Source organism: Letharia lupina, assembly GCF_014066315.1.
Source record: "Letharia lupina isolate WasteWater1 chromosome Unknown contig_18, whole genome shotgun sequence".
Lineage (NCBI taxonomy): Eukaryota > Fungi > Ascomycota > Lecanoromycetes > Lecanorales > Parmeliaceae > Letharia > Letharia lupina.
Genome location: NW_023502987.1, coordinates 414,367 through 441,877, shown reverse-complemented (window position 1 = coordinate 441,877; position 27,511 = coordinate 414,367). Strand labels below are relative to the sequence as shown.

The window sequence follows — 27,511 nt, the reverse complement described above, 5'->3', positions numbered from 1 at the left end:
TTTTCGAATAATGAAATAATTATTACGATAGGTTTATATAAATTAATAATCTATATAGCGATTCTAGAATTTTCTATATACTTTAAAAAAGGGGTATATCGTAATAAGCTTGTGATATGATTGATTCTCGAAGCGAGGCACGAGTATAGAGCTGGCTATAGGTACCTCGACTAGTCGTGAGTCTGAATTACTGAGACTAATAATAATAATAATAATAATAGTAATAGTTAAGATAACAACAATGTGGATAGCTTCTTCTCCTGGCTAGCTGGGATTCATAGCCCAGGTCTTAAGAGACTCTCCTGCTTTGGTTCCGCCCCACGCGGGTTCCAGATTTCGTCGCACACCCTAACCACATTTGGGGAAGCGACTTGGCGTTAGGGTGTGCGACGAATTCTGGAACCCGCGTGCGCCCCAAGAGTCTAGTCCTTTTCACCTGGCTGGATGACCAGGCTACTCGGCCCTCTGCTCTCTTCTCATTGCCTTTTCTAGCTTTGGTGTTGCTGAAAGTCAGGACTGGTGGCTGCACTGGCTGGCTAAAAACTTGCACCGTCGTCGAGGAGATACGACCGAGCACATGATCGAAAGATGTTGGGACCGAGTCCTCCATGTTAGCATGCTTTGCACGGGTACCTGTGAAAGGTATAAAAGAGTGCATCTTTCCTCTCATCGTACATTCCTCAGTCAAGCATTCCCAGTGATTGAATCAAAGAGTCAAAGACACTGTTCTCTGCAATCACTCAACACTCTTATCCGTGACCATGCATACTGCACTATGTATTGCTGCTCTGGCAGGCCTTGCTTACTCTGCCCCTCAATTGATCAACCTGGATGAAATCGCTTTGGATTTTGCGAAACCGGTCTTGGTCAAGGCACCCGTCAACGTTGTCTCCAACATCCCAGCACCGTCCATTGCCCCCACAATCCTTCCCCTCCTGAGCACATCAGCGAAGAAGCGAGACCTTGAGGTGGAAAAGCGAGATGGCGACTGCTCACCTTACCCTGCCGGGTCCGGACCCGTTCCCAGCCCGGATACTCCTGCTGCTTTCCAGTCAGACCCCGACTTTGCGGTTCGTCTTTGCCATCGAACAACGCTTGCGGAATAGCCATTCTAACATCATGACTAGAATATGGCCAACGATGCTCCGACTCCGGACGGATATGCCGTGGTTTTCAACAACCTTGGTGCATCCCTGCAGGCTTCCAATTACAAGGGTCTCTACACCCTCACTAGCTATGACACCCTGACCTGCGCTTCCTATTGCGATCAAGCATCTGGTTGTTCCGCCTTCAACATCTACCTTGAGCGCGACCCCACGGTGAACCCCAACGCAGTGAGCTGCCCCAACCCGCCAAGCACGACGAACTTCAAGTGCACGCTATGGGGCGCTCCTGTGTCATCAGCAGAGGCAACCAACTCAGGGCAGTACCAAGACTCATTCCAGGTTGTCATTGCTGGCTCAAACGGTTGGTTTTCCTCTGTACGGTATACTGATCCATCCTTCTAACAGTTATGAACAGCTTATAACAAAGATGCCCCACCGCCTGCCGTCAGCGGCTACGTTGGTCCCCAGGAACTTGGCGGAGCGATCAATGCTCCAACCAGCTCGGGCAGCTACATCGGCTACCAATACTTCCCTTTCAGCCAAAGCCAAGGCTACGACCCACAGACGTGCGGGGATGCTTGCGATGCTCAAACGACTTATGATAGCCAGCACCCAGCAGCTGACGGGAGCTTTATGTCATGCGTACGTGTTCAATGAATGCCCCTGCTACACAACGTGCCCTTGTACTCATATCCTCCAGGTATTCTTCAATGCTTACGTTCTTTCCGAGAACGCTATCCCACAAGGTCTCTACTGCTCCTTGTACAATGAGACCTGGGGACCCTCGTACGGCACAAACTACGGCCAGTACCGCGGTTCTGACCGTTATACAGTGTCGGAATCCTACAGCTACACCAAGAGCTCGTAAGTGGTTCTGCGATTTCAGGTGGCGTTTTGTTTCTTGTCTACTTAAAGCTGGCGGCGGGCGTTGTAAATAGCCGTAATCAGATACAGTTGAATGAACTCATGTTCTCCATTTCACCATTGGGAAAATTCAACCTTTCATTGTTTGGGTGTCAGGAGCTATGGGTGGAGACTCAGCAGATGGGTTGGTTTGATGCCCAGGTATTACGATACCAATGAACCACCAATAGAGTCGTTTTGTACCCCCAGTCCGGTATCACCGGCGACCTCTGCAATATTTTCAGTGTCCTCGCCCTCTTATTCTTCTGCATCTTCATGTTCAACGCCGCCCTCATCAGCCTTCACTGCGGTATCCTCCCTCGCGTCCTCTTCAATGTCAACCTCGGCTTCCTCATGACCACCAACCTCTTCATTGTCACATTTGGCTTCCTCGCCAGTATGACCACCAACCTCTTCATCGATCCCCCAGACCACCTCAACGCCTACCTCTACTTGCGTCCCTACTCCATCAAACAATGTTGTGCAAAATGGCGGTTTCGAATACGGCATTTCCCCATGGATCGCAGCAGACGCAATCGATACCAAACATTCTGTCAGTTCCCCGGGTGACAACTCCATGTTCGCTTTACGAATTCGATCAAACGGGCGCAATTGATCCCAGCACACGCTTGAATCCGGCGAGCGTGAATCAAGATCTAGTCGTCACCGCCGGTCAAACGTATACACTGACATTCCGAACCTCCTCGGACGCTTGCACTACGTCGGAAGGCTTTGTGGGCGTAATGTTGAACCATGCCCCGGTATATACGGTCGACGCTTGCGATTTTGGGCCAGGGACGTATAGAGACAATACCGTCAACTTTACGGCGACGGTCAGTCCATAATACTTGCGGTTTGGGTTCGAGGTTGGTAAGACGACTGCGGTCGTGAAGATTGACAATGGTACGTCCATTTTCAGGGCAAAATCTTCCTATCCTGGATCACGCTATGAGTCGCGAGACATATTTTGGGAACGAAAGGCTCCCAATTCCCCTTCGGCCTGTCTCATTACTCAAGCTCTTGCCTTGAAGAAGGAACGCTGATTCTGATATATTTATAGTGGCGGTGGTGCCGGTGTCCTCACCAGCGCCGGCGTTAGTTTCCTCCTCGATTTCCCCAGCAGCGACCACAGCAGCATCCGCATCATGCGGTAGCCCCGTCATCCAAAACGGCGGCCTCGAAACCTGTAACCACTCGCCCTGGGCCGTGACGGATATTGTCGGCCAAAGTACCCACAGCATCGTCACGCCCGGCAGTACCAACCCCGGCAGTACCAACCCCGGCAGTACCAACCCCGGCCGCAACACTTACGCCTTCGATGCCTCTCTGCTCCTGCTGACCTCTCCTTAGAACCGCGTCTGCTCTCTCACCCTGCAGCAGACGTTGAACACCTGCGCCGGAACGAAATACTCCATCACGCTGGAGTACAAACTCGACTCGTCGAATCTCGGCGAGTGTCCGATCAAGGTCGAGTATCCGTACAGGACCACGACGGGCAGCGTGTCCGAGAACAGTCATGTTTCCCCGGTCCGGGTGTGGGACACGATGGTCGCGACGTTCGAGGCCGTGAGCAATGCCGACGTGCTCATGATCGTGTTGAGCTGTACGAATGGGGGGTCGGATGTTGAGGTGGATAATGTCAAGGTTGCATACGATCCCGGAAATGCATATTGATGGTGGTGGATCTGGTTCTGAGCGCAGGCGTTGATACAACGGTACGTTATTCCAAAATCCCTCCTTCCTGTTCTTGATACTCCAGTCTGGGCTGTGAAACATTTTTTGGGAGCAAAAAAGGGACCTCTTCACCAGTTATTACTCAGAGACTGTCCTTACGACTCCACTGCTTGTCACAAGAGGGGCTTCTTTTCCCTTTCCCCTGCTCCTAGACTTGTGTCTGACGATTCGACTTCCTGTCACGCAATGGGCTTCTTTCCGTCGTTGTGCTCCTCAGACTTCTCTTAAGAGTTGAGTCTCTCTCTCTCTCGAAAAAGGCATGCATGCTGACTCGGGAATGATCATCAGGATATACGGTCGGGATAATACAAATAATAGACGGTCCCAGGTGTTGGGACACTGGATAGACGGTCGATATAATACAAAGGGTAGAAGGGCCAATATAATGCAAAGGGGTAGAACTGTCGATGTACAATGGGCACTTCTCTTCTCAAGCATTTGTGGATAAACCACTTTGTTTCGTTACTTGCTCACGTTCACAGTTTCGAGCATACCAGGCAAGCTGCTGACGGAATGGCAGTCGGAGGCGCTGGAAACCATTCATCTTTCCCTCGATTTCGGGCATCAACCTGGGATGTTGTGTTGCTCATGATAGCAACTGCTCCTGGAGAAGTGATAGAGAATGCAAAAATGTAATATTTCAACTGCCAGTGTTTTATGGACCCTGCCTGACGCTCACGACGAACAACTACACTGCATCATTCGCCCATGCCTCGGAACATCGCCACACCACCTCTCCTCTTCCTCCCTATCGCCTCCCCATTCCTCCTCAAATGGATGCTCTGCCATCGCCATGACCCTCTTAATTACATCCCTCTTCCCGTCATGTTCCACCTTCTGAATAATCTCGTCCAATACCCAGGATCTGGGTACAAACTTCGGATTCGCCTTCTTCATCTCCTTCTCCCTCTCTTCATCCCTCTCACCCCAGTCTTCGCTAACTCTCTTCGCCCATTTGTCTAGCCACGCAGCAACCCTCTCCCGTGCTGCGGCTTCTGTGACACCGCTCGTGGCGGTCATACCTTCCGCGTGGAAAAAGACGCTCGCTTTCTGCTTTCGCTGCTCATCAGACTCCAAGTCGGAGACTTTGACGGCACTTAGCCTTCGGAAGAAGTGGTTGAAGTCCAACTCCAATGACTCAAGCGTATCCAGCAACTCGGAGAATAGCTCTTGAAAATCGCTCTCTTTTTCTGAGAACAAGCCGAGCCTTGCGCGCATCAAGCGTGTATATTCAGCTAAGAAAATAGTTTTATATTCGTCGCCCACGTTTCCGATGATAGTCTCAGCACGCTTGATTAGCTCCGGCGCAAAATCCTCTGAGACGCCCTTATCCACAAAGGTTTGATCATCGATTTTGGCGCCAGAGCCGATGAGTTCACCCAATGATTCGCCCAGGCGCACGAGGTTCCACCATATAACACTTGGCTGGTTCTTGTAGCTGTACCGTAAAGCGTGATCATCGTGATTTGGGGTGTAGCTGGGATCGAAGTTGTCAAGGAAAGCAAAGGGCCCAAAGTCGAGGGAAAGCCCAAGGAGAGATGTATTGTCGGTATTCAGGACGCCATTTGTGAAAGCGTAAGCTTGCCAGGCGGCGACGGTTTTGGCGTTACGACGGGCAATTTCGCGATAGAGGCGTGTATAACGATTCTCTTCTATTCCTTGCGCACCTTCTATCTTATGAGATGGGACGGAGCGGGGAGGATTGATAGCGGATGGGCCGGGCTTCGATGGATCTTCCAGAGCCGACGGGAGAGACTCCCAGCCCGTGTAGACGTGCTCAGCGATGTAGTTCGCGAGAGTGCGGACAAGTTTTCTGTCGCCTCGAGCGCGGATTATGTCGAAGGTACCGATTCGTAGCCAGGATTCGCTGGACGAGAAATTCGCCGTCAGTGTTGACTATTTGATAGGGGGTATATGTTTGAAGGCCATGGAGCAAAAGAGAAAATATGCATTCGGAAAATACGTACGCAAAGCGGGCCACTACTGCTCCAGGCTCAAGTCGTTCGCGACGAACGGTAGATTTTGGGGCAAGTGTGAGGGCAAGGGCCCGGGTAGTAGGGATGTGCAGGCCATTGAGCGCTTCTGAAACGACGAACTCGCGAATGCTTGAGCGTAAAACGGCTTTTCCATCTGCAAATCTCGAGTAAGGGGTCCTGCCGGCGCCCTTAAGCTGTATCTCGTAGCGAGTCTTCGTCGATGGATTGGTGGATTCGAACAGTGATATTGCTCGACCGTCGCCAAGTTGGCCTGCCCAAGAGCCGAATTGCCAGCCTCCATAGCATTGCGCCCAGGGGTATATTCCCTCCTCTGTCTGATTGTCCCAGTAGAGCTTGTTTCCCGCCACCACGTTCTTAAACTCTTCCGTGTTCTCTACACCATCCTTCAATCCAATATCGTGCAATGCACTTCGGCTGATCCCCAAAAGCTCAGGGGTTTCTGTTTCTTCCGGCCTGACATAAGTGAAGAGTGCGCCTTTGACCATGCGAGGGCCTAGGTCTCCTCGCGGTGCCCTGTGAGAGTCGGAGGGCGTTTTGAATTCAGGATCTGGGGGTAAGTTTGCTGTGAAGGTGTGTGATTTAGGAAGTTCTTGCAATGATACACCAGAGTAGGTGCCGTTGCTGACCCCTTTCGTGGCGCCACTCGTGAGATGGGCGGTCATTTGCGCGAGGCGAAGGTGCGGAATATGTGGACGATGTAGCAAGGTATGGAGAAGCATATACAACATCAAATGTTGATACTCGTATAGTCAGAATTGCAGATATCGCAGAGAGAGCATTGCAATGAGCAAATGGTGAAAATGCGAAAGAGAAAAAGAATGCCGTCGTCAGCAATATGACGTTTGAAGGCGGACTTATTCCGAGATATTATCTCCGCAGAGCGAACTTCTTCCTGACGTAGTCAACGCGACTATCCTACAAGACTTAAGCACTACTTCAAAGATGGCGAACATCCCGACGCCTATTCCCCAGTTGGAACTCAACGATGGAACATCGATCCCTATGCTTGCCTATGGCAGTAAGTCTTTTACTCATTTGCTGCGTTTACCCATCGTTCTGACAGTCCCAAGCCGGGACTGCTTGGTATAAGTCCACCGAAGGCGGCGTCGACCGAAAGACCGTTGAGGGCATCAAGACCGCCATCAAGCTTGGTTATTACCACCTTGACAATGCGGAGGTATATAATACAGAGCCTGAAGTGGGAGTTGCCATTAAAGAAAGCAAAATTGAACGATCGAAGCTCTTCGTAACGACAAAAGTAATCACCAACATAGCGGACATACCCAAAGCAATCGATGCAAGCCTCAAGAAACTGCAATTAGACTACGTTGACTTGTATCTGATTCACTCGCCATTCTTCGCTAAGTCAGATGAAGACCTACAGACAGCGTGGATGGCCATGGAGGGTGTGAAGAAGTCTGGAAAAGCTAAATCAATAGGAGTCTCCAATTACCTTGAATCCCACTTGAAGGCCACACTCGCTACCGCCAATACGCCCCCTTCAATCAATCAAATTGAGTTTCATCCGTACCTGCAACGTGGCTCTCTCCTATCCTACCACAAGTCTCAGAACATTGCTGTCTCTGCATACAGTCCCCTAACCGCTGTCACAAAAGCCAAGCCTGGACCTTGCGATGAGATGCTGGCGTTCTTGGCGAAGAAGTATTTTGTTAGCGAGGGCGAGATTTCATTGCGGTGGTGCATTGACCAGGGTGTGGTGGCGATCACAACGAGTGGGAAGGAAGAGAGATTGAGTGCTTATTTGAGGGCAATGACATTCACACTAACACCAAAGGAGGTCAAAGATTTGGCGGGAATCGGTACAGAGAAGCATTATAGGGGATTCTGGCAGGCGAAGTTTGATGAGAATGACAGATCTTGAGGGAAATCGCAAGCTGGTCGTTCGTGGGCACTCGGTATATGATTCGAGCCGTGATTAAATTAATTACTAGCATGACCAATAGTGCACTAATTCCAGCCAAAAAAATGATATCTGGATCTGGTATACAACCATCCGAACGCCATGCATATGCTCGTTGCATTCTTCCAAGAGAGCCAACCACGTATCTGCAAACATGACTCCTCAACCGTAATATCACACAAATTCGGTCCCTTCCCTGCAAGCACCACCCTCGCAGACCATGACACAATCTTTCTCTGCATCCATCTGCTTGAGAAGCTCATTACGCTCCCTCAACCACGCGCCCTTACTCTTTCCAAGCGCAACCACAGTACTGTTGGGCCTTACGGTCTGCCTCAATCGCTTCAGCATCTCGTCATTTTCTCCTGTAAGTACAACGCCCTTCAAGCCTGAATGACCCATGACGATGCTCCCCAACATGCCTGAAAAGGTGAATGGAAATTGCTCGACCTCGGCCTCAAACGCTTCGACCGTCTCTTTCGCCTTCTTGAAATAGGAGGCGTCGTCAAGCATGCTGCTCAAGCGGTAGAGATTCCGGGCACTGATATTGTTGGATGATGGCTCAGCGGCATCCATGCCGCTTTTCAATCTCATGAGGAGATCTGGTGGATGCGGAGATGGCGTGGAGTAGAAGCCTGGAGAATCCGAAGAGGTGAATAACTCGTTTTGTCGTTTCTGCAGTACGTCTGCAAACTGTAAATATGAGTCGTCAAATGTGGTTTCATATAGATCAATGAGACCGTGAATGAAGAAAGCATAGTCATCACACAAACCCGGTGTAGAGCCTCGGCCTTCCCGGTAGACCCGGTACAGGGTCTTGGTGTCAGGGTCAAAGAGCTCTTTTCTGATGAAGACGACAGCAGAGATGGCGGCTTCCAGGCATTCTGAGGCTTTGGTAGGGTCGATGGACCGTAAAGCGGCAGAGGTGCGAGATAACGCACCGATTGCGAGACCATTCCAGCAGACGATGATCTTGTCGTCGAGGGCGGGGCGTGGCCGATGATTCTCCCTGTGTTCGCGGAGCTTCTGCCGCCCTGATTTGAGGGTTTGGGTGATCGAGGCCTCGGGGATCCCCAACTTCTTGGCCAATGCACTGGGAGTGGTGGTAACATTCAACACGTTTTGACTTATAAATTCATCGTGGGGATCGTTCCGAGATGCGACGTTGCCATCAGCCGTGACACCGTAAAATCGAGCACAGATGTCCCCATCCTTCTCACCCAGAACGTCATGGAATTCTTTGAGAGACCAGACGTAATAAGCCCCTTCTCGTTTGTCAGTGTCGCTTTTTGTCGGGTAAGAATCGGCGTCTTCTGCTGAGAAAAAGCCCCCAGTCGGAGCACCCATTGGTGGGCTTGTGAGGTAGGTTGCAATATCGTACACAGCGCCGAGCATCTCAGGATCCCGAGTGCTCAGGAACGCGTCGAGATAGACATCCAAAAGTTGCGCTTGATCGTACAGCATTTTCTCAAAATGTGGAAGCGACCAGTCTTTGGTCACGGAATACCTCGCAAAACCGTAGCCAATTTGATCTCTGATCCCTCCACGTGCCATGTTTCGAAGGGTGTGTACAGCCATACTCGAGGCATTTTGGCACTCTGTTTCGCCCACAACATCCTTTACTGTCTGCGGCCACTGTCCGAGCCTCAGTAGAAAGCTGAGATTCACCGGCGTTGGGAATTTTGGCGCAGTCGAGAAACCTCCATTGATTTTGTCGTACTTCTTCCTAAAGTGCTGAAACGCCTCTTCCAGTAACTCAACCTCTAGTCCTCCACCTCCGCCTTTCTCTCCCATCTGATGACTATGCACGCCTTCTTCTGCAAATTCTCTCAGTTGCCTCGTGATGTCCTTGGCGCTTTCTCGGCATCGGCCCTCTTGCTGAGTCCAGACATCTCTCATTTTTTCCAGTATATCCACGAAGCCTACAGTCCCAGCAACAGCTGTGCCGACTGCTGTCATTGAACTGTTTGAACCAGGCCAATATGTTCCACCAAACACTGGCTCGAGATCCGGTGTAATAAAAACATTGAGTGGCCATCCTCCAGACCCGGTTGTAGCTTGAACGTAATTCATGTAGATAGCATCGACATCTGGTCGTTCTTCACGGTCGATCTTGATGGGGATGAAGTGGGTATTGAGAAGTTGAGCGACGTCTGGAGAGCAAAAAGATTCGCGTTCCATGACGTGGCACCCTGGTAAATCACGATAAGGAAAGCTCTTGGAGAGGAAGATGTGTTAGAATGATAGCTCTGACGTACAATGGCATGCAGCATATCCAATGCTCACGAAAAGTAGGCGATTGTGCTTCTTAGCCAAGCTCAAAGCTTCAGGGTCCCACATCTGCCATGCTACTGGGTTGGTCCTGTGTCCTCGGACCTATGCGAGAAGCCTCTCAGCTTGAGTGTTTTCATCGTTGGCCTCGAAGCGACAGAGTAGGACTTACGTACGGACTCCTACTCTCATTCAGCCTATTGACCAGTCGCAAATCATCCTGACCATTTCTACCATTCTCAACCTCCATGGCTGAGCTCTGGCGCACTTTCGGAGCTCCGTGTGTCTGATGGAATGGCCGTTTTTGACATTCGGAAGCCCGCCCTGCCCAGCTCCTGGGTGTTGTAGGCCTTACATACGCTGCTTGAGACCAAATTCGTCGATGACCTGATCGCCTAAGTTCCAAAAACGACCGGTTAGCTGACACAAGAAAGCTGAGCCTTTGGAAAGTTCTTTGTGAAGCCAGACTGTTTGGGTGCTTTGGTGGTGCACCAGGAGCGTCATTGGCCAACCGATAAGTTATCCATAGGGCTGAACCAAGACTTGCCGGGCAAACTTCTTTCATCGCTCTGTCACTCTATTCTCATAGTTATATAAATAAGTGGTATGGCCCTGCTAGTTCCTGGGCCTAGCTGGTCGAAGTTTTCCTGCGGCCGCTTATTATACGAAAAGATCGAAAGCCACCTATCTATTAATCCGAGGTAAGTAAGGACGATTGAGAGACAAACAAACTCAGAACATATCGTCAATAGCCTGCTTTTGCCTCTTGTAGAGCGGCAACTGAGTAATATACTTGTTATCACGCAAAAGTTTCAATGAAGCTTCACCAATCCATGAGATCGGGAAAAAGTTCGACAGTCCAGGTTCTCCACACAGAAACACATAAAAAGGATAGAAGCGCGATCACTTATCCAGACTCGGTCCTGCAAGAAAGAGATCTTGCTACAAACGATAGCCAACTTTGTCCGTGTACATACCAAAGAACAAGGTACAGACTCCAATGGCTAAGGGCCACAAGATCCTGATTTGCCTGAATGTGGCATGTGGCATGTTTGCTGCTGATTGCGTTGTAACAGACCCTAAAACATCCTGCTTGACCATTATTCTTCGCTCCTGTAGCTTGCTGCTATATTCCCCTTCGTCCAGCTTTCTGATGCCGATTCATAAACGTAGAAAGTATGCAGGGCTTAAATAACCCATCGGCTAGCAGTTTTCGTGTGAAATTAAAGTGTGTTGGCAGGTGGGGCTAAACCCATGACCTCTTACAAGAAGCCAGCCCATGGGATACTTGTGAGTAGTTGCATGTTGGTGTGATTGAGAGTACTTTAAGAAGCCAAACTCGATTTGGCTCGCCAGGTTTTTGCCTTCTTCTCGCGATTACATTGTCTCTGTCAGGCCAATAAATTAGCACTGGTAGCAAATGGTTTGGGTCTTCTACTATCTACAGGAAAATGTCGCTAAAATTTGGAGTCACCGCTTCATCTACCAAAGCTTGTTGATGGTATAGACTTTTCCAGAAGTGGCTCGCCAACTGCCTTTGGAGAGAAAAATGTTGGTATACCCGCTTAGGATGGCAGCATTACTGCTTAAAGACAATGTGATGACTGGCTACCAAAGATTCCTGTCCTTTGTATGGATTAACGCGCTTCAAATATCATTTTTCGGTAGCAGAGATGGCGCCTCAACCATGTCAACAAGGCACCCTTATAGCTTTCATTTGTGAGTCTAAAAACGTGGGCGCAGTACAATGCCAATTCCATCGGTCTCTTGAGCGCTTCTGTATCGACGAATATCGCGCTTGAGCTCATACGCCGCTTGACAGAGGACCTTATGACCTCTGAGACACTTGGTGAACGACGAACGCCATCGGCTGCTCTTTGGTTAGTTGGCAACGCACCAGCGCCTCCATAAACTCCTCTCCCTGATCTACGTGGCCTTGCAGCAAGACGTGAAAGATGTGAAAGACAGGTACGATGCGCCTCTCGACCAGAATAGCCTCGCTCAGCCGCATGTACGGCTCATTTTGCATTGGCGCCACGGCTCAGGTCATGGTGAAAAAAGCCGCCCACGTCCTGGCTATTCTCGTTAGGAAGCATGGATACGATATTGGGATACAGCGACTGCAGTATAACCAAGATGGTTTCGATTCGCCGCAACTAGCGGCAATACTCCAGCAGAACAACGTGGGACCGCCTAAGCTGTTTGTGAAGGAGAAGAAAGGCTTTGGGAAAGCGTTTGGGTCGTACATGAAAGGTGCTTTCTCCTGGAATACAAATTGATGTGCATTAGAGAACATGATAGGATCAAATGCATGGCGTGAAACACTACATGGGGAGAAAGCAATGGCCTGATAGGCTGACGCTACCCGGTTGGTGGCTACCAACTACTACGGTTCAGCTATTTCTGTTCCAGGTACTGCTGTTGGACAAGAGGAGAAGTCTTTGAATACTCTATGGATGTAGGAAAGTTGCCTAAGTCCCTTAGACGTGCCAAGCTCGCTAGAGTAAGGCCCTTCGGATTAGCTAACCACAGAACCAGTCAGTGGACTAACCCAAAGGGGTTAAGCGATCTTGGCACGTCTGAGGCAAAAGCGCCCCTACGGAATTCAATATTGCCCACGTCTGTGTAACTCCGCTAAGCCTCACTAAGATCTAGCCGTGCTCGCCGTGTACTTGAAAACAAGCCTCACTGATCAGCCTTGTCTCATGAGAATATAGTTCCTTGGAGAATCCTTGGAGAAGAATAGCGAAAAATGGCGGAGGGCGATGAGGGTTTTATTTCTCGAAAACAATGCTGTCGAAATTGGCCGCTCTAGTGCCGACGACGACGCCAATGCCACAATTCTCCGAAAAAAGAGCATGGCCAAAGCACTTAACAAATGGACTACTTCGGAGAAAGCAGGCTTCGTCTGCGTAGGGACCCACAAGCTCTACGTCTCAACCTCCGGGCCCATTCGCATACCAGGCGACCCGTTACTGATCGTCTTCCCGGGCGCGAACGCCGCCTGCGAATCTTGGGAACCGGTATCATCTCTCCTCCAAGACACCGTACGTGTCCTTCTTTACGACCGCTCGGGGCTAGGCCGCAGCGAACACGGTCCAAATCGGGATACTGGACCCGTAGCAGCGGACGAGCTCTCCAAGCTGCTCCAAGCCGTTAACCTGCCCGGTCCGTATGTCCTTGTGGCGCACTCTTACGGCGGCTGTGTGGCTCGAGAGTTTCTGCACCTGCACGCCAGGGACGTGGTAGGCATGGTGCTTTCGGAGACGGGCACGGAGACCAAGAGTCGGTATGCTGAGGAGCAGTATCGGAGACAGGTGCTTGGTCATCGTCCGCTGAGCGTTATTCGGGGCGAGTCCGCTTTCAGCGCGCGGCGGGGTGAGGATGTTAGCGTGTCAGATGAGCAGCGCAGAGCGCGTGATGGCATGCTTGAGGCTATGGATAAAGCTGACGAGCAGTTGAAGAGAGAGCAGTTGAGGTTGTCAAGGAATAATAGGTTCAGGAATGTCCCCGACTGTGGACACAACGTCCATCTCAGTCGTCCTGATGTCGTCGCTGAGGAGGTTAAATGGGTTTTGTCAAATCTAATGACAGTGAGAGCAAAGAGGAGTTGGGTCGGGTTCACAGATCCACGATTATTGTTCGGGTTTGTCAGGTCTTGGGGCTTTCTTGACCGCAGGTGACTGCACTTTAGGGAGGTGCTTGAATAATTTTAGTGGGATATTGGGTCCTCTTACCCGAGCTAGGCTCGTCCACTCACGTGTCATCTTGCCAGCTGGATCAGATTGAAGTGTGTAGCCATGCACCGCTGCGACCGATGACCCTGCGTTACATGGGGAAAAGGGTAGTTAAAAGCAAAAAAAAGACAACCCGGACGGCTAAGGCCTCGAGTTTGATCTAGAATAAATGATAGTTCCCCTAAAAGCCAAGCTTACACTGCCCAATATATACGATGAAGACAACAGACTAATGGCTGTACCAAACAAAGAAATCAACACATTCCAAATCTAAAGATCTGGTCCCGTAAGTCCATTTTCTGTCATCTGCACAATGCCATGGCCCAACGGTGCTTTCACAGCCTCATATTCCCTATCGACGTTGCCTATTCCAAATTCGTTAGTCTCGCTTCACAGTCTCTTTATTGAGCTTCGGACAAGGTTCTTACCTGCGGGATAGTAATTGCAGACGGTGAAGACAGCGGGAGTACCACCATCAGGGCCACAATTCGTATTCGCTAGATATGGTTGGCCATTCGCATTGCAGTCTTGCGTAGTAGGTTGACCGGCGGGGGAGCAATCATAAGTATAGCAGCCAACGGAGGTTGTATCGCTCCACACCATTTGACTGAAGTGGCCCCACTGCTCAAACTGTGAGCCGTCTGGGACATCTTGGCCGTACGGCAGGGGGTAATTCTCAATCTCATCGTTGTACAGCATATTGGTGAGCAGAGCAGAGATGTTGCCAGCATCGATCCCAGCTCCGATGTTCTGTCCGTAATTACCGTCGCCTGCGGCCCTGCCAAATTGTGAGCGCTAGAGCTTGCGGCAGGATGGGTATACTTACTTGCTGTGCTTATAGAAGCATGTCTTGGCGATCTGCTCAGCGTATGAAGCTAAAGTACTGTTATACACCAGATCTGGGACAGAATGGTTGGCACGATGGACGTTGTGGTTTAGCAGGACCAGTCCCTGGTATGTGGCGCTCTCGGTGTCAAGATTAGGTTGGTAGGTCAGCGGAAGACCGGTCGTGGATGGCGGAGAAGTCTCTGCAGCTACTGGCGCGACAGAAGTTGCCGTGTTTGCAGGCGATTGAGCTTGCACCGCATCTACTTTAACAACTACTGAGGTTGCGGCGGTGGGTGCTGGTTGATTTGCCCCTTCATGTACTGTCACGACATCGTGGACCACAGCAGTCCTGACAATCTCGTCAAGCACAGTGTCCATGATTGGACTGGCCATAACGCTGGCTGCAAATAGGAGAGGAGTCAGACTGGAAGACCGCATGATGGTTCCGAGTTTCGCTTTTGGTAAAGACAGGATTTGGGATCACGGATCGCCAGAGAAACTGTAAGGATAGGTAGATGCTGAGGAGTGTCAAAAAGATTGAAGATGATGCGAAGGACAGGTAGACAAATAATTGACCCAATCCAAGGGGTCGGACTCGGTCAACAAGAAAAGTCAGAGGCGGTCGACTGGCGAAACGACGTTCAAGGAATGGAATGGGAAAGCAAAGACAGTGTGAAAAAGGGGATTCTGGAATGAAAGAGCGGAAGATGTGTTTTTCGAAGGAAGGTGCTGGGTAAAGACAGTGAGAAGACCAGGAAGAACTCGGACTTTTGGGGAAATGTAGAAAAGGGTGAAAAGTGGAATGAATGGGAGCAAAGTTTGCTCTCTCATGCTATGCATTCTAGACTCGACGGCGTAAATGCAGCAAGTCCACCTTTGTCCCTTGGATACGCGTGGACCGAACATACCTCAAAGCATTTTCGGAAGTTCTTTGTCAACCCAAATTAGAAGGTGGAGGTACAAAGCATAGTGGTAACGCCGCAGCCGCAGCGTTCATTCTCCTGCTATCTTTTTTTCTTTTCAATGAAAGCCTTCAGTTTCTATCATCAAAGATTTTGAGCCACGAGCTCCATAGTGGGTTCTACCATTGAGTCCAGCCTCAAATCTGCTTGAGGCCTGAGCCCTCGTCTTGACTCTTTGAGTCAAACCCACAGAGTTGCAAAAGGCCCGAAGCACCATCGTCATGATGTTGCGTAATGCAGCATCCCCCACACTTGAACTATAGGTACGATTTAGTAGATACATATGAACCGTGGGCTCGTAGTTGTGGTCGTCGTTAGCAGTCCAAGCGCGGCAAGCGTCGCGGTTTGATGCCAAGGCGCTAAAGCTATCCATTCACCCCCTATCGCCTGTCATGCTTTTTTGAACAGACCTTGTCACGGGACTGATGCTGATCTCTTTTGCGGAAACGCTCTCAAGTTCAAAACTGACGTTGCCGAGACGTCTCATGTGGCATGTGGCTTGATCGTAACCATAACGGCTTTACATCCCCGCTGTTGAAGATCAATTGTCGGCGATGACCGGATGCAAAACCCTGACGCTCGTTAACAGGCATCCCTATATCCGTCATATTCAAAACTGTATATGAAGAGTAAGCGACCGTAAGCTTAGGGGTTTTCATGGACATTTTCGGGCGAATCGACTATATACAGGTGGTGCAAGTTTATCCCTTGCCCCTCAATCCCGAAGCTAAATGTGTTTTGTTGTATTTGTTGAATCTTCTTCACTGTCTGCTCTTACTCAGCGTAAGCTCTGTACACCTCTAAGTCTTTCTCTGCAGAGAATTCGATTTCCACCCCCTGACCGGCAAAGAAAATGTAGCCCTCATTGAAATCAAAATCTTCTCCACCCGCCTTCATCTTCCCGGCTCCGCTCGTTGCAAAGATCACACTTGGCCCGGCGATCTTCTCCTGAATCTCTTTTTCTCCGGCTTGCAAACTCGTCCTCAACATGTTGAACTCGCTCATCGGCGGCGCATAGTCCACCGTCTTCCCCATCTTCCCTTTGCTGCTCTTGGTAGCACCTAGCATCGCATCCTTCGCATTGTGGGGCGAAAAGGTCAATGCCTCAGTGAATAGCTCGATGCTATCTCTCTTTGCACGTGGGCAAAATCCAGTGTTGAGGACGTTGTTGGAGCGGGCCATGCACTCGACGATGTCGCCAGAAAGATAAGCGTCTTCATGTTGTCTGAGTCAGCCTTAACTTTTTAAATTGGGGTTTAGGTGAAGAGGCTTTTTTTGGAAATTAAGATAATCTCGATTCTCGATACGTGTCTTTCAGCCCAGGTTTCTGGAAGGGCAAATTACTTACGTGGGCAATCGGCAGGGACGTATAGTGCTTCGCCGGCTTCGAGGGTGAGGAAGTTCATACAGCTTGACAGTTGCATTAGCATCAAGGTATGCATGCAGTCAGGCAGGAAGTCTTACAGCAAAGTGACCAGGTTTCCCGGATCCTCAATCGAGTACTGCTCTTGCAGCCTTGGTAACAAGTCGAGGATATAAGCCTGCTTGCCGAATCTCTCTCGGGGAATTTTGCCCAACTGTTCCTGGCATTCCTTGATGCTGTCATCACTAGATGTCAGAATGGTCTGGCAAACTCGCTTCAGTGTCTCATTGTTGAAGTGCGTCTGTCCGTTCGGGAGGAATTTTTGGATCGGCTGCAAAACATCGAAGAGAGCCTGAATGTCGGGCGTCGCCTTCCAACCGACAAACACCTCGAATTTGCCTAATGCTATCGCGATCTCTGGTTTATGATTATCGTCGGTAAACTGATCGGGATTTCTGGCGTGTAGCCTAGCCGCGAGATCTTTCTACGCAGATTTCGGAGTCAGCACAATTTACTCGAGCTAGGAAATGGAGTTGCAAGACAGGTCTCTGGAGTAGAGAGGTCTTCTTGCTCCCGAAGCGAGTCTTGCGACTCAACTTCATTACCAAATAGGAAGAATCAGCTCCGAAATGTACATACGTCCGGGTGGATCTGCAGCTCCAACGCTTTTTCGATTGACAATATCTTTGGCAGAAACGGCAGTACACCTCCGAACTTCTCCATAACGTTCTTTCCTAGCAGTCCTTCTTTATCCTCGTCCACGATCTTATGCAGCTCTTCTCCAGTCTTCAAGCTCTTAGCAGGCTGTACAGGATAATCGCCCATCCACATCTCCGCATAGGGTTTATCTTCGATCTCGAAGCCGGTGTTGGGAGTTTTGGAGCAGAGGCGGGCGGACATGGATGATGTACCGACGCGGCCCCATGGATAGTTCTGCTCGTTGTTAGACGAAGGGCATTGGAAGGTGATGGGAAACAGACGTTGCAGGTGCATTGCAGCTGGAACACTGAAGGACCCATGATTGCAAAAGGACAGAGATGAGAATTGATCTTGTCTCAATCAATCTTGAAAACAGAATGTATATGGATTGAAAACAGCTTCATCATATTTTACATTTTGCCTGTGTCGTCAGAGTTCGGGTAAATCGTCATAATTGGCCCGCTTAGTCTCAGTGGCCCCACGCAGTGGGTCTGAGCAGGAAACCGTGCCAAGCCTCATTTTTTTGGTGGTTTGGCTGATATGAGATATTTACCCCTAGGTATATCAGCATTAATAAGTTCCGGGGTAGCTGTTACCCCGGAGCGAGCTACCCCGAAACTATTTCAAAGAAACTTAATAATCTATAACTTCGATATAGAGGTCTGCACCGAAAGTCCTGCACCCGCCAAGACTCTTACGCTCAGACTTCGGATAACACCCCACCTAAAGGGCTACCTGAACAATGCGTCTAGAGTTTTTCGAAATCGCACCTAGCCCTAGCCAGGTTTTAAGACTTAATACCCCTATCAAGCCAAAAGAAGTACCTAAAGTCCCATCCATACGCTGTGAGAAGATATTTCTAGGCTTCCCCTGTATAGGGCCGCTTTCCGAAAGTAGGGTTAGAGCTGCACTAGTGCGGGTGCAGGACTTTCGATACAGACCTCTATATATCATTACTTAATAACCGAACCATCACTTTTTATAAAAACTTATAAATATATTCTTAATATATATAATAATAATATATCAAATTTTCTAAATTGGAAGTTCGAAGTCTTTAAAGATATTAAGCTTTTTAATTTTTTTTCTAAAAATCTTAAAATAATTAAATAATTAAATAAAATTAAAAATAATATTAATAAAACTTTATATATCTTTACTTATCTTTATAAATTATTAAATAATAATTTAAAATTATAAATTATTTAATAAATTACTTAAGATAATAGCTTAGAAAAATAAATTTTAAATAAAATTTTAATAAGTATTATTTTAAAAAATCTGGCCGGGTATATTCTATAATAATATTTTAAAATAAACTTATAAATATAACGAATATTTTAAGATTATTTTTAGAATTTTCTCGATACACGTTAAAGAAAAAGAGGGGGGTTAAAAATATAGTTTTTAAAACTCTAATTTAAATCTTCCGAAAATAATTAATTAAGTTATTTTATTAAAAATCGAAAAAAAAAATCTAACTCTACGATACTTAAATAGTTATTTTATAAAAGATTATTTTTTAATTAGAGTTCTTAGTAAAAAGTTATATATAAAAGAAACTGTTTATTTTCTATTTCGATTAATTTTGATGAGGATCCCATACAAAATAACGGTCAATGTAGCGATTCCGTGATTTCCTACTCAGACTCTATAGGGGGGGTATGACGGAATCGGCTCGGCAATATAATGTTCCGGCCCCCCCCCCCCCAAAAATGTAGAGTCTGAGTACTGAGGCTAGGCCCGCTGTCAACCGAGAAGCATGACATCAGAGTACTGGCCAATCAAGTCGTTTTCTATTTGCCCAGGCCTTTCAGTAAATTTCAGGAATAATGAAGGAGTGAAGAGTGAAGCAAAATTATCCATTCGAGAAACCGCGTTCTTGCTGTGACCGTTCGTTGCAGCCAGTACAATTTACCGACGCTTATGGTGACCATGACAAAGGGAAAGTATCCCACGTTTATGCAAAGCTTGAAACCCCATTTCAATCTTGCAGGCCTCCCACACAACATCGTTCCCCAAAGTTAGAATCACATGCTTGCCGCTGTTCCGCCTGTTGAAATGCCACCTCAACCGTGATTCCGCAGCCTCGATGACCGGCCACCTGCTCTTTAAGATGCATTCATGCAACAACCCTTCCCATCCGCAGCACTCTATGCCCGCCATCTGCTCTCGCGATATCCCTTAGGCCCCGTCCCATCCACAGCATTCTTTTGTGAGGTAGACGAACGATGCTTGTGGACCAAACATATGAAGGCAATCAGAAGTTTAGCTAGACATCGGTACTTCTGCGAGATACTTCGAAGGGTGGCATCGGCTTCCAGCTACCAGGGATTGTCTGCGAATCACGACATTCTGTATCAAGTTGACGTTTGGTGCAGCAGGCATGGCGGAAGCAGTTAGAACTTACCTACTTGAGGTAGACCCCGTAGTGGGTGTCGCTCGAGGGGGTAAAGCGTGGGATTATAAGCGCCGGATCCCCCGAGCTTGTTGGCTTCCCGGCGAAGCTCGATTGCCTCATTCAGAACTTTCGAGGCTTGCTTGAGTGCAACGTCCGCCACACTGTGCGTCCGCTTTGTCCTCAAGACACTCTGTCTTCTATGCAAGTCATGTCATCTTGCTTCCCATCATGTTCACTACTTAGCAAGCGTGGTTCTGCATACAAAGCGCGTACTCTATAATATCCCCAAGAATCAATTACTACCATTAGCTACCTACCATGTCTGCCACCCCAGTATCTCCTGCCAAACGAAAGCAGATCTTACGGGTCATCTTTATCTCCTTGTTGCTCGACCTGGTGTGCCCGTACTCGCCGTGCAAAGTGAGCTTGCTAATTAGTCCCAGATATCCTTCACATTCATCCTTCCCCTCTTTCCAAAGCTCCTCGAATTTTACCGCAACCTCGAAACACAAGATGACTCCTCTTCCATTCTCAATCGCATCTTTTTCGGCTTGAATGCCTATAAGCAATCCTTCTCGCGCCCCATCAGCGATCGATATGACATAGTCCTCCTCGGAGGCGCTCTCGGCTCTCTGTTCTCCCTCCTTCAGGCAATTGCTTCTCCTATCATCGGAACCCTCTCCGACAAATATGGGCGACGAACTGCACTTCTCTGGTCAATGGCTGGAAACATTGCCTCGGTGGCCTTATGGGTAGCCGCGACGGACTTCCGAACATTTTTGGCAAGCAGAGTAGTAGGAGGCTTGAGCGAAGGGAATGTCCAATTAGCAACCGCAATGGCAGCGGATGTTAGCAATGACAAGCAAAGAGGTGCCACAATGGCTCTGGTTGGAGTATGTTTCTCCATTGCCTTTACATTCGGACCGGCGCTGGGAGCGGCTCTCGCAAACATCGAAACAGTAGTCGCAAATCCGTTCGCTACAGCTGCTGGGTTTTCGCTCTTCTTGATTGTCGTGGAGACAATGTATCTCTACTTCTATCTACCGGAGACTCTACCTTCATCACGTGTAACGCCGGTAACCAGTGGCTCGATACTGAAGACCGGGTCAGAGCAGCAAAAGCATATTCGTACGAATTCCCATACCCTTTTGAATTTTACCCATTTCATTTTCATCCTCTTCTTTAGCGGCATGGAGTTCTCTCTCCCGTTTATGACCTATGACTTATTTGCCTACACGTCCTCCCAATCTGGCAGGCTCCTCGGATTCATGGGTTTGGTCGCTTCGATACTGCAAGGATCCGTCACCAGGAAACTGCACCCGCTTCGAGTCGTCCAGCTCGGTGTAGTGGCATGCGCAGCGAGCTTCTTTATGCTAGGCAGGCTGACGACCGAAGCGGGACTGTGGGGAGCTGCCACGTTATTGGCAGTAACGACTGCTACCGTTGTGACCGGATTGAATAGCATGAGTAGCTTCGAGGCTGCCGAAGGAGAAAGGGGTGGGAAACTGGGTAATCATCGAAGTTGGGGTAAGTCACGAGATCTTGCTATCATAGCCCTAAATTACTGACCCATGGCCTCTAGGGCAGATCGGAAGATCTTGTGGTCCTCTATTATTCTGTAGCCTATATTGGTGGGCAGGCCGAGATATTGCATACGCCATCGGAGGGGCCGGCATGTTAGGTGTTTGTGCAATTGTTTTTGGAGCATTGAAGGCTCCTCCGAAATCTCTACCCCAGAAATGAAACACAGTACTAGAGACAATTCAGAAAGTGCCTTTCCCAGAGGGTGGCCTTATTGTAGTGTTGCTATTACTTGGCAATAATTCTGTGGATATACCTGAAGGTCCTGTAACATGAAAATAACACCTTGTATTTGAGACCCCAATAGCACTTAAGACCAGAAGTCAACGCTCCATATCAACGAAGATGTAGGAGAAGACATTGTTGTCCTCCAAAATTTCCTACTTTAAGCCTCTGAAAGTCTGAAGTCTACCTTAATTGGCTATACGGGTGAACTTCGGATCTCTCAGACTTTTGTCGCGGTCCACCGCGATCACGAAACACCAAAGTATGCCTGCCTACAATCACATTTGCATGATTGTGACCGGCTGCTTTTTAATGTCTTTAAACCTTCGTTTACACTCAAGGTTTCTCTCTACTCATATGTCTTGTCGGCGCTCACCTCTCAGGTCAACACCTTAGCCCGCGAGGTCGACATTATGAAATGACTGAGCTCAGTCTCTCTTCATTTGCCCTTACGAGGCAGTCTCAGATCCTGTCTTTGAAGCCTTCACTATGGCACAAGCCGTACAAAGTAATATCATCGATCTAACTGGTGAAGATGACAATGACGACAGCATCGCAAGGGCGCATGCTGCTTGTCAGAAGGCCTTTGCGGCCGCATCTCGATTGACTACCCACTTTGAATCCCTGAAAACGAATCCTCTCCCAGCCGTTGCTCCCAAACCGCTGGTGCCGCCTCGGCTTGGAACATTTTCCAATCCCGCTAGGAATGAAACGAATGGGCTCAAGAAGGACGGGATTAATAATACTATACAACGACAAGATTCCATGATCCCCAGCCTCGGTGTCTCATTCCCTCAGTCAGCTCTAGGGATAGCGGCTTCAAGGCCAGCGAAGTCTCCCTCAATATTAGAGAGAGCGAAAGGAGACGAGCGACAGCCAAGGGAGAACACATCTGTCACTCCTAGGGCCGATACCTCCACTATCCGCACGCCACGCTCAGCTGCTGTCTCCGCCAAGCAGAATATCGCCGACACATGCAATGAAATGGAAGATTGGGTCAACAAAGATCCAAACCTAGTACCACAGCAGGCTGGCGTCAGTACACCAAGGAAACCGGGGAGACCGAAGAAAGATCCCGATGAATGGTCACCCAGTTCGACTACGAAGAACAACGTAGAAGAGCGAAAGGGGCTGGGCAGAGTTGTCACCAACGCACCGACACCATCCGCTGACGAACACGAAGACTTGAGAGCCAACGAAGACAATGGCTTGTTCCCCATCAAAGGAGTATTGACCTCATTAGGTACAAAGAAGCGGAAGCTCTCAGGATCGTTCCAATCCCATCCTTCTCCTGTCAAATTGGCTCGATGGAATGCAGAGCCGAGCGCTCCTCATCCATCTACCCCTCCGAATGTGGCTGAGCCCGCCCGCAGTGAGCATGTGCACGATGGAACAGGTAACATTTCTCCCGCTGGTTGCTTCCCAAGGTGTGTGTATCCTGCTCTCAAAGCAGCGAAAGCAGTATACAAGCAAAGCCTTACAGGGGACGAATTGACTGGCATCGGAAACAGCGTAAGTCTTCTCTTGGAGCCCTAGGGTGAAAATCCTATGTCCAAAGGGAAAAACATAACGGACGGACTAGATTACCAACGAAATTTTGGAGCAAGGAGTAGAGGCATTTTGTCCAGCAAGTGCTAATTGTCCTAAGAATCAACGAACGGAATTGATATTGAAATCCGTATCGGAGAATTTTCATGAGAAAGCACTGAAGGTTAGAAGTGGGCTCCCTGTCAACTTGATTGCCTTCACAGAGGATTCCCCGAAAGGTGTCACTGATCCTCCCTTCAACCGCGATCCTAAAGCATCTCGACTCGAGCGCGATTCGTCTATCAAGAATATCGTCAAGACGAACAATGAGTCGCCATCGAAGCCATCGACTACAAAGTCTAGGGAGAATAGCACATCGACAGACCAGGCAGAGGCTGGTCTCTTCGGACGATCCAAGCCATCAATGCTGTACACGCAAGAGAACATAGATCCTAGGCTCCACCCTAGATTCCACGAAGCTGCTAGTCCTACTACATCTGAGCCTATACTGTCGTCGGCATCCACCGGGCTCGTCGCATATGCTGCCCTGTTCGAATCAGTAGTGTATCCTGCCATGAAGAAGTCAAAAAAGCGTCACAAAGACAGTCTTCCTCGAGAAGAGTTAGATGCTATCGGCAAAACTGTAAGTCTTACTTCGATGTTAGGATTGAAGAAAATGAGCCTTAATAGACATGCACTAATCCTTTAGATTGTCAACGATGTTCTGAACAAATTAGCATCTCACTCAGAGAATTCATACCAGCTGGACGAGGATACAAAGAAGAAAATCAAGCACTTCGTGAAGAAGTCTTTTCGTCAAAAGGTTCGGAGGACTAATGCGCAATCTTCACATAACCCAACTATTCCTGTAAATGGTTCAAGACTTGATATAGCTACGCTTTCATCCGGTTCTCCAGATCTAGAAGGCACGGCTGGAGGTCCTCGTGCTCGTGTACCCGGTTTAAATGACTCTGAGAATGCCTCCATGAGTCAGGCCATTGCAGTAAACGAAAAAGAAGAGGCACAGGCACCGCCTCCCATACCCCTAGATCAACAACAGTCTTTGTCGTTACAAAGTTCACCAACTGAGTTTTCAACATGCCCTTTCGGACCCAATTTTGATCGTGGTCGGTACCCTGCTCTGCGCCGTAGACGCGGCAATAAATATTATACGCCAGCCAGGACTTCAAAAACCACCCCTAAACTCAAAAAAAATCATTTTATACCTTCTGATGATTACTCGCGTTCGCGGCCTGTCACAAGACTCCCGACTGATCCAAGCTTGACTGCTCCAGCTTCAAACCAGCATAGCAATAATTTGGGGGTATCGAATGGCAAAGACCAGGTGCGGCTCTTAAAAGCTTTAGCAAGTCAACCTACGACCTCTCGGGTGAGTGAGACGCAGTTGACAACCTTGACGACTGCTGCCGAAAAGAAAAGGACTCCTATAACTCAAGAATCGGCTTTGGAGCTTCTTGCCAGCATAGAAGAATCAACAAACGTGGGGCCTGTCGCACCTCAGTCCGCAAGCTACGATGACGCCTCGAACGCACTGCGAGAAGCTCCGGCCAAGGGTCAAGGAAGGATGACAGACGTGGGAGAGACGCCCGCCGGTGGCCGCGGACCGGTTTTCTCCCATCTTGCAAACCACCGAAACAACACTGCAACCCATCAATCAGTCCAGCAAATTCCAAGAAATTGGCCATTGGAAGACACTGGTCCCCCAAAAGAACCTCGACCAAGATGCCGCCCTAACCCCGCCACAGCGCTCGATCCAAGTCTCGAGCACGTCATGGCAGTCTTGGTCATTGATACGTCCAGCCGGCCATATAAGGATGGACAGAGATACTCTATTACACTCACAGATCGAATGCAGCTCGTTGCTGATCAAAGCATCGTGAAACATGCTGATCTCACCTCCAAAGTTGGGAAACCAAAGGTTGTTAGAGTTGAGACAAAGGTTATCGATACTGTCCGCTACCCAGGACGTTGCATTTCGTCATTGCTTCGGAACCGCGAGCTCGGCCTAAGCCCTCGTGGACGACATGTCGGAACGATGGGTGAGCTCCGTCAATTGAAGAGTGAGATGATTGAGCCATGGAAAAATTGGAAAGGAGCATCTGGTGATGTGGTTGCTGTTGCATGGAGCCCAGATTCCAATGTGTATGCGTTTGGGGCAGCCGCACATACAAATGTTGAGGATATACAGTACAACCGTCCTTGCAACCTATTACTCGGTAATCTCACTTCGAACCAAATTCGAGAGCTACCCGATCACAGGGTCGATCGGCCGAAACCTGAAACCATTCCCAATGGACCCAATGCTACTCGAGCTGTCTACGAAGCTTGCGATCCTAAAGTATACGAGACCGTTACCTCAATTGCATTCTCACCCACCGGAGATCGAATGTTCACTGCGAGTCATGACTGTACCGTAAAGATCTGGGATATCTCTGCCGAGAAACACCAATGTCTGAGCACTCTCCGCCACGAAGCCTGGGTGACTAGCGTCGAGATCTCAGGGAACCGACAAAGTCTTTTTGCAACTGCCTCGAAGTGTGTCAACGGCGCCGTTCGAATCTATTACAATACTGCAGAACCTTCGGACTACATGAAATTCTCGGCCTCGCGTGCAGAAACAAGGCCTAATTGGAAAATATATCCAGAATGTTTAAGGTGGGGCCCAAACTCTTACAACAATCATCTACTACTGGCAGGCTTCCAACAATGGGAGCAGCAGGGGGATTTGCTTTCCGGTGGGGGACAGCTCTGCCTCTGGGACGCCAATGTTTTCGAGAGCATCAAAGTCACGCCATCGTCACAAAGCGTTTATGCTGCAGCTTGGCATCCCACGGAGCCTTTCTTTGCTACGGGTGGCGCTCCCGGTAATCACATCATTGACAAAACCAACACCAAAACTGTCGTTCGCACTTGGGATGTCCGAACGCCGAAACGTTTTCAAGTCGAGTATGAGTGTCCTGCTATAGACATGCAAGACATCACTTTCTCTCCATTAAATCCAAATATTGTAACTGCTGGCTGTACAGACGGCATTTCTTACGTTTGGGATTGGCGTTGGCCAGATCAGCCACTCCATTGCTTGAAGCACGGCAGACCCCTGGTGGATTTGGATCACACCAGAGAACGGGAAGAAGCTGATACCGGAGTGATGCTGAGCCTTTGGGGTCCTGGTGGCTCTCTGTTCTACACTGGTTCTTCCGACGGCATGATCAAGGCATGGGATGTTCGACGCCATCCCAAAGATGCGCTGATCAGCAATGTTGCCAATTTTGACGTTAGTATACAAAGCGGAGCCTTCTCGCCAGACGGTAACAATCTACTTGTCGGTGATGCCGAAGGAGGCATTCACGTTCTCTCATCTGCTCCTTGTGGGCCACGTTCAAATGTCCAAAGCACAGACGCGTATATTGATCTTGTGAGAGCCTCTGATGGAAGCGGCTTAAAACTTGATCAAAACGATGACAATCCTGGCACAGAGGGTATTGAAGCTGCTAAATCGCTTATCGAATCAGGTCAACTGGAGCATCATAAAGAACTTGGGGTTGGACAGGGACTTAATTACCAAGGTCCCTACGCTACATACGCTCGAAAAGAAGTCGTCGAGCCTGGTATTGGCCGCCTGCGCAGAAGGTTCGAGAAGAAGCAACCAATTTCGAAGAGGGGTGAGAAGCGATGGGATATAGCAATACCAATGACTTCTTTGCTCTACGAGAGGAAGGAAACAATGGATCGTGAGAAGGATGGCGACAAGATGGCGAACCTTAATGAGCATGAACCGAAGGCAATGCAGCAACCGAAGGATGGAGAAAGCCTCCAGACAAGTCCCTTTTTCTCGACACCGCAAGGAGCATCTGCCGTCGTTCATCCGTCTTCCACAAGCCTCGTCGATTCCGTAGATAGTGAAAGTGTTGGCGCGACTGTTGTCGATGTTAACGAGGATCATAGCGTTGAGTACAATGCAATTCCCGAAGGTGAGATGGTTGAGGAAAATTACTGGTGGGTGAGGATGGGTGAGGAGGAGATCGCTCAGGCGAGGGCTGGACGAGTGAAATACTAGGTGGTCTTACTGGAGCTTCGAGGCTTTCAGTAACAGCTGCGATGCGCTCAGTCATTATCGATAGATCGTGACAATCCGAACAGGCTGAGCCATACGTAGCCAGCATTGCCTATCCCTAGATCACTTATAATATAGCTCAATAAACGCCACTACCTTGGCTAGGTTTGCATAAGAAATT

The 27,511-nt window shown here is 48.9% G+C and overlaps 9 protein-coding genes across 9 annotated transcripts; 4 read left to right on the top strand and 5 right to left on the bottom strand.

Annotated features, from left to right (window-relative positions):
- Positions 1–761: 761 nt before the first annotated feature.
- Positions 762–1,974, top strand: HO133_003649 (uncharacterized protein; the record flags this gene model as incomplete). The annotated part of the gene is made up of 4 exons (XM_037294571.1): positions 762–1,070; positions 1,128–1,467; positions 1,522–1,748; positions 1,807–1,974. 4 exons carry the CDS (start codon positions 762–764, stop codon positions 1,972–1,974), a joined length of 1,044 nt encoding a protein of 347 aa, XP_037149259.1.
- A 1,178-nt stretch (positions 1,975–3,152) lies between these two features.
- On the bottom strand, positions 3,153–3,678 carry HO133_003648 (uncharacterized protein; the record flags this gene model as incomplete). Its single annotated transcript, XM_037294570.1, has 2 exons — positions 3,153–3,610; positions 3,663–3,678. 2 exons carry the CDS (start codon positions 3,676–3,678, stop codon positions 3,153–3,155), a joined length of 474 nt encoding a protein of 157 aa, XP_037149258.1.
- A 740-nt stretch (positions 3,679–4,418) lies between these two features.
- Positions 4,419–6,402, bottom strand: HO133_003647 (uncharacterized protein; the record flags this gene model as incomplete). The annotated part of the gene is made up of 2 exons (XM_037294569.1): positions 4,419–5,610; positions 5,711–6,402. 2 exons carry the CDS (start codon positions 6,400–6,402, stop codon positions 4,419–4,421), a joined length of 1,884 nt encoding a protein of 627 aa, XP_037149257.1.
- Positions 6,403–6,682: 280 nt separating this feature from the next.
- HO133_003646 (uncharacterized protein) lies at positions 6,683–7,622 on the top strand (the record flags this gene model as incomplete). Its single annotated transcript, XM_037294568.1, has 2 exons — positions 6,683–6,758; positions 6,811–7,622. 2 exons carry the CDS (start codon positions 6,683–6,685, stop codon positions 7,620–7,622), a joined length of 888 nt encoding a protein of 295 aa, XP_037149256.1.
- A 213-nt stretch (positions 7,623–7,835) lies between these two features.
- HO133_003645 (uncharacterized protein) lies at positions 7,836–10,182 on the bottom strand (the record flags this gene model as incomplete). The annotated part of the gene is made up of 3 exons (XM_037294567.1): positions 7,836–9,853; positions 9,920–10,037; positions 10,105–10,182. 3 exons carry the CDS (start codon positions 10,180–10,182, stop codon positions 7,836–7,838), a joined length of 2,214 nt encoding a protein of 737 aa, XP_037149255.1.
- Positions 10,183–11,905: 1,723 nt separating this feature from the next.
- HO133_003644 (uncharacterized protein) lies at positions 11,906–13,615 on the top strand (the record flags this gene model as incomplete). Its single annotated transcript, XM_037294566.1, has 3 exons — positions 11,906–12,174; positions 12,417–12,435; positions 12,650–13,615. The coding sequence occupies 3 exons, from the start codon at positions 11,906–11,908 to the stop codon at positions 13,613–13,615; spliced, it is 1,254 nt and encodes a 417-aa protein (XP_037149254.1).
- A 324-nt stretch (positions 13,616–13,939) lies between these two features.
- HO133_003643 (uncharacterized protein) lies at positions 13,940–14,890 on the bottom strand (the record flags this gene model as incomplete). Its single annotated transcript, XM_037294565.1, has 3 exons — positions 13,940–14,034; positions 14,098–14,447; positions 14,496–14,890. The coding sequence occupies 3 exons, from the start codon at positions 14,888–14,890 to the stop codon at positions 13,940–13,942; spliced, it is 840 nt and encodes a 279-aa protein (XP_037149253.1).
- Positions 14,891–16,233: 1,343 nt separating this feature from the next.
- On the bottom strand, positions 16,234–17,841 carry HO133_003642 (uncharacterized protein; the record flags this gene model as incomplete). Its single annotated transcript, XM_037294564.1, has 5 exons — positions 16,234–16,673; positions 16,808–16,869; positions 16,924–17,306; positions 17,462–17,755; positions 17,803–17,841. 5 exons carry the CDS (start codon positions 17,839–17,841, stop codon positions 16,234–16,236), a joined length of 1,218 nt encoding a protein of 405 aa, XP_037149252.1.
- Positions 17,842–20,240: 2,399 nt separating this feature from the next.
- Positions 20,241–27,333, top strand: HO133_003641 (uncharacterized protein; the record flags this gene model as incomplete). The annotated part of the gene is made up of 6 exons (XM_037294563.1): positions 20,241–20,318; positions 20,366–21,449; positions 21,505–21,525; positions 22,189–23,240; positions 23,377–23,898; positions 23,965–27,333. The coding sequence occupies 6 exons, from the start codon at positions 20,241–20,243 to the stop codon at positions 27,331–27,333; spliced, it is 6,126 nt and encodes a 2,041-aa protein (XP_037149251.1).
- Positions 27,334–27,511: the final 178 nt, after the last annotated feature.